This window comes from Piliocolobus tephrosceles, chromosome 5 (assembly GCF_002776525.5).
Source record: "Piliocolobus tephrosceles isolate RC106 chromosome 5, ASM277652v3, whole genome shotgun sequence".
Lineage (NCBI taxonomy): Eukaryota > Metazoa > Chordata > Mammalia > Primates > Cercopithecidae > Piliocolobus > Piliocolobus tephrosceles.
The window spans coordinates 59,598,906-59,604,905 of NC_045438.1; the positions used below are offsets into that span (position 1 = coordinate 59,598,906).

Here is a 6,000-nt window from a genome sequence, read left to right on the forward strand (position 1 = left end):
ACATTAAGTGAGCTTATACTAACATTATAAATTATTATAATTGTAGCCGCCAACCAATTAACAAATTAATTTGCAGAGATCTCATTCTGAGTTTAACTTTTCTTTGAGAATTTTTTTTTTTTTTTTTTTTTTTTTTTGAGACAGTTTTGCTGTTGTCCAGGCTGGAGTGCAGTGGTGCAATCTTGGCTCACTAACGACTCTGCCTCGTGGGTTCGCAATTCTTGTGCCTCAGCCTCCCAGTAGCTGGGATTACAAGCACACGTCACCATGCCCAGCTGAAATTTTATATTTTTTTAGTAGAGACAGGGTTTTGCCATGTTGCCCAGGCTGGTCTTGAACTACTGGCCTCAAGTGATCCACCCTCCTCAGCCTCCCAAAGTGCTGGGATTACAGGTGTGAGCCACTGTGCCTAGCTGAGAAAATTATTTTTTTCTATTTTGCCCATTTTTACAAGACAGCTCTACTAACAAAATACAGTTTTGTCCATGTACTATAACCAGAGCAGATATGGGTTCTTTTTAAAGTATTTTTATTGTAAAATGTGTGACTTTGAAACACAATTACATATTTCAAATAGTCCATTAAAAATGATATACACACATACAAATTGGGTACATTCAACTATTAGTATTAGAGTCAAGTAGATTGTAAAAGTAAAAGCAAATATAATTGTATGGTGTAGCAAGCAATTAAGTATACTTCATTAAATAGAAACCCAAAGAAAACTGAAGTACATTAGGCAACTATCAGAATCAAGAGTTGCTCTCAAAGAAGTATGTAACCAAATAAAACTTTGTTCTGGTAGAAAGTTACACAAATATATATACCTCATTTCTGAGCTCATTCTTACCAAACACACTTGACTACCAGGTCAGCAGGCTTTCTACTTTCCGTATCACTGAAGCTTCTTAAAATTTTTACTTTTTATATATACTAAGACTGCCTGAATTATTTTCCTTCCTGAATCTCACTCCCTTGTCTTTTACATCGGAAATCAAGAGCCAGCTGAAGACCTGCCACCTGTTCGGGTGGTCTCATTACCATGCCAGTGATGGGTCTCCGACATCTCCTGCACAGCCTTGAGTCGCGTGGTTTTGTCATCTGACTTGCTCTTCCGTAGGAGCAGCCACACAGCACACTCATGATCTTCTATATCAACTGTACTAAAAGGGTCTTTGCAAAAAGAAAAAAACAAGACAATGTGAACAGATAATACTTTTATCTTCACTTTAAGACAGTAATTTATAAATATTTGAAATCTACAATTGGAGAGTTAAATCCATGTATATAGGTATTGATAAAAATGGATATTATTTGTTCTCAATTCTATAATATTATCTTTTATAGTTATTATGAATACTGTGTGTGCTTTTTTTTTGGTGGGGGGCAGGGGTCAGTTTTGTTTTGTTTTTTGAGACAGTCTCACTTTGTTACCCAGGCTGGAATGCAGTGACATGATCATGGCTCACTGCAGCTTCAACCTCTTGGCCTCAAGCAATCCTCCCACCTCAGCTTCCTGAGTAGCTGAGATCACAGGTGTGTACCATTAGGCGCAACTAATCTTTTTCTTTTTTTTCTAGAGACAGAGACTTGTTACATTGCCCAGGTTCAACATGTATGCTTTTGTTTTGTATATTCTGGTGTCTTTCATATGTGGTCATTTTTAAAATCTTTTTCTCCCCAAAACTTTTTCAAAAAGATCAAATATATGAAAGAAATTAAAGAATACATTAACATAGGCTGGGCACGGTGGCTCACGCCTGTAATCCCAGCACTTTGGGAGGCCCAAGGTGGGTGGATCACAAGGTCAAGAGATCGAAACCATCCTAACACTGTAAAACCCTGTCGCTACTAAAAATACCCCCCAAAAAAAAAAAATAGTCGGGTGTAGTGGCGGGCACCTGTAGTCCCAGCTACTTAGGAGGCTGAGGCAGCAGAATGGTGTGAACCCGGGAGGCAGAGCTTGCAGTGAGCAGAGATCGTGCCACTACACTCCAGCCTGGGTAACAGAGCAAGACTCTCTCAAAAAAAAAAAAAAAAAGAATAAGTTAATATCCATACATCACATCTAGATTCAATAACTGTTATTATTTTACCGTATTTTCTTAATCTATATTCATATATAATTTTCCCCAAACTATCTGAAAGGATGATGTAGACAAAATGATATTTTACCCTTTCACAGTTCAACCTGCATCTCCTAAGAACAATCCTGCATTCTCTTAAATAACCACAATGCTATTATCACACCCAAAAACACTAACAAAAATCTTTCCAAATCATCTAAAATTCAGTCTAATTCCATATTCAAGCTTCCCCAATTTTTCAAAAAAAAAAAATTTTTTTTAAGGTTGTTTTTTAAAACCAGGATTTAATAAAGTCTCTTTTAACTGTAGGAAGTTTTCTCACCTTTTATTTTCACAATGCCAACTTTTTAAGGAGATCAGATAAGCTCTTTTGTATCTAGCTCCACATTGTAGATTAACCTGATTGTGAAATCTATAATTGTGGATGTACTATGCTTATTATGAGAAGGCATGGGAGTGATTTTCTAACAAATTTAAAATTAAAAAACACTTATCAAGAGAATAGGGTCTATTTTATCTCCATATTTATTCATAATTACCTAAGGAAGGAAGAAAATTGTCCAAAGCATTAAGCCCTTAAAATTAAATACAGTCCAAGAGAATAATGCTAATTAATTTTCTTTCTTTTCTTTTCTTTTCTTTTTTTGAGACAGAGTCTTACTCTGTCACCCAGGCTGGAGTGCAGTGGTATGATCTTGGCTCACTGCAACCTCTGCTGCCTGAGTTCAAGTGATTCTCCTGCCTTAGCCTCCCAAGTAGCTGGGATTATAGGCACCCATAACCATGCCTGGCTATTTTTATATTTTTAGTAGAGATAAGGTTTCACCATGTTAGCCAGGCTGGTCTCAAACTCCTGACTTCAGGTTATCCACCCACCTCAGCCTCCTAAAGTGCTGGGATTACAGGTGTGAGCCACCGCACCTGGCCTGATTATTTTCCATAGCTATAAAAAATATTAGTATAAGATTAGTATAAGAAATGAAAAAAAGTATCAGGTTGATCATTCCAATGATCAGATTACTGATAAGGATTCCAAGTCACATATTTGATATTTACCAGCAAATGGATTCCGTAGTATCTTGGCGGATGTTGCCAATACTTTTCTTACTGCTTTGTGAAGTTCTTTTCTTGCCTGCCAGGCAATACCTAAAATGATCATAAAATCAAGTAAAACCAAGAATGTATTCTTTTTTTTCTTTTTTTTTTGAAACAGAATCTTGCTCTGTCGCCCAGGCTGGAGTTCAGTGGTGCGATATCCGCTCACTGCAGGCTCTGCCTCCCGGGTTCACCCTCTTCTGCCTCAGCCTCCCGAGTAGCTGGGACTACAAGTGCCCGCCACCATTCCTGGCTAATTTTTTTGTATTTTTAGTAGAGATGGGGTTTCACCATATTAGCCAGGATGGTCTTGATCTTCTGACCTCATGATCCACCTGCCTTAGCCTCCCAAAGTGCTGGGATTACAGGCGTGAGCCACCACGCCCCGCCCAAGAATGTATTCTTAACACTATGCTCCAGTGTTTCAAAGAGAAATGTATAAACTCCAAATTTTTTCACAAAGAAAATACAAAATAGCACCGTTGTCTTTTTATTGTCACTATTGATGCAACTAAAACCATTATGGAAACACAGAGCTCTCAATTCCAAAATAAGATTGCTCTCCAAGTTAGGGAAAAGTAAAAACAACAACACTAACTACAAAAACACTTACTAAAGCTAAAGAAAATCTTCACATACAACATAGGTTTTGCAATATCCAGGCAAATGTCCCTCATGATGAGCTCACCTCAAACTGAAGTTTGGAAATACTTTACTAAAGAGATTAAGTCTTATTATACAGGTATATTATAAGCAACAACAATTATCTATGTAATTGAAATTGTAAACATACCATAAAAGCATTTTGAAATATAGAAAGTGATAACTAATAGCAACAGAGCAGCGGGTGACAGTCACAGGAGAGCAGTAGAGCCTGCCCCACTCGAGGAACATCATGTTAACTGGCACATTCTGGCTAACAGTGTATGAACAGGCAGCTGTGAGTCAAGTGTGTGACTCACCATGCTACCCATATGTTGAGGAAAATACACTCTTCTGCTGTAAAATTTCATGTTCACCATGCAACCATATGATCACTAATGAGGGCTTCCATGTGTCCTAAATATTGAGAAGTGGAGTGTCCTAACTAGTAAAAACAAGTTTTCTAGCCTGGGTGACAGATAATTATAATAAATGAGTTGGCATTCATATTGATGAATGTATCTCATGTGTTTGGTTTGCATGAATACATCCCGTAAAGTAGAAATATCGCTGAGCTAAGTGATAAAATCATGTTTTTTGTACTTGCCAAACTGAGAGCCAGCCTCTGTACTGACAGTTCCACTAAGGTGTGGAATTCCAGGTTCAGACTAAAAATGCCGGCCGGGCGCGGTGGCTCAAGCCTATAATCCCAGCACTTTGGGAGGCCAAGATGGGCGGATCACGAGGTCAGGAGATCGAGACCATCCTGGCTAACACGGTGAAACCCCGTCTCTACTAAAAATACAAAAACTAGCCGGGTGAGGTGGCGGGCGCCTGTAGTCTCAGCTACTTGGGAGGCTGAGGCAGGAGAATGGCGTAAACCCGGGAGGCGGAGCTTGCAGTGAGCTGAGATCCGGCCACTGCACTCCAGTTCGGGCGACAGAGCGAGACTCCGCCTCAAAAAAAAAAAAAAAAAATGCCAGTTAGTCTTTACTTCACTTAGTTTTAGGAGAGTTGCAAACCTGGATTAAATGTGGAAGTCAAAACTTTGGTCCTTAATTAATTCTTTAGGAACTTGGTTTTCACAGGGTTTGGTGATTCTTAGAATTAGCTCAATCTGTACTACTAATACTGTGTTTTAAATAGACATATTTTTAAATTCAATGACTAGCTTCCATTTTTCACAAAGAGAGGCTTACTTCACAATAAACTTACCATGATTTTCTCCTTTATCTAAAGAAACTGTGTGCACATATATATATGACTTCATTTTTTCTCTTTCTACCACTTGAGTATCTAATGTCACAGCTTTCTTCAGGGCCAGAACTTCATATGTAAGAAATAAAGAACCTCTTAAAGAGAACAGAAAAAATGCATCATAAATACACAATCAAAATGTAACACAAGAGCTACTCCTCTCTATTAAGTTTGTCATAGTAAACTTCTTTCTTTTTTATTGGGAAACATAACATGTATACAGTAATATGCATATAACATTTATACAGTCATGTGCCATATACTGACTTTTTGTTCAAGGACAGACCTCATATACGATAGTGGTCTCATAAGATTATAACGAGCTAAAAAATTCCTATCTCCTAGTGACTAAGTAGCCAACATAACACATTAATCATGTTTGTGGTGATGCTGTGTAAACAAATCTACCGTGCTGCTCATCCTAGAAAAGTCTAGCACATACAATTATGTAGAGTACATAATACTTGATAATAATAAATGTTACTGATTTATGTATTTACTATAGTATACTTTTATTGCTATTTGAATGTGTACTCCTTCTACTTAACTGTAAACTGCCTAGGGCAGATCCTTCAGAAGATATCCAGAAGAAAGTGTTATCACAGGAGATGACAGCTCCATGCGTGTCACTGCCCCTGAAGACCTCGCAGTAGGACAAGATGCGGAGGTGGAGACAGTGATATGGATGACCCTGACCCTGTGTAGGCCTAGGCTGATGGGTTTGTGTTTTCATTTTCAATAAAAACATTTAAAAAGTTAAAAATTTTTTTTTGCTGGCACAGTAGCAAGGCCTGTAGTCTCAGCTATTCCAGAGGCTAAAACAGGAGGATCCCTTGAGCCCAGGAGTTCGAGGCTGCAGCATGCTATGACTGTACCCACGAGTAGCCACTGCTCTCCAGCCTGGGCGACAGAGCAAGAC

The 6,000-nt window shown here is 38.4% G+C and overlaps 1 protein-coding gene across 2 annotated transcripts in view; it reads right to left on the reverse strand.

Moving 5' to 3' along the window:
• Nucleotides 1–5,201, reverse strand: part of SERAC1 (serine active site containing 1) — a 39,806-nt gene extending 34,605 nt beyond the window's left edge. Inside the window, exons 1-3 of one of the 2 annotated variants that reach the window (XM_026454403.1) lie at nt 5,040–5,200; nt 3,144–3,233; nt 1,042–1,173 (exon numbers count right to left, since the gene is read on the reverse strand). In XM_026454403.1, coding sequence (XP_026310188.1) covers nt 1,042–1,173; nt 3,144–3,233; nt 5,040–5,094 — 277 coding nt within the window. In that variant the 5' untranslated portion in view covers nt 5,095–5,200. Of the gene's footprint in view, nt 1–1,041; nt 1,174–3,143; nt 3,234–5,039 lie in introns of both variants that reach the window. The other variant, XM_026454404.2, reaches the window with a different exon arrangement.
• Between the last annotated feature and the right edge of the window lie 799 nt (nt 5,202–6,000).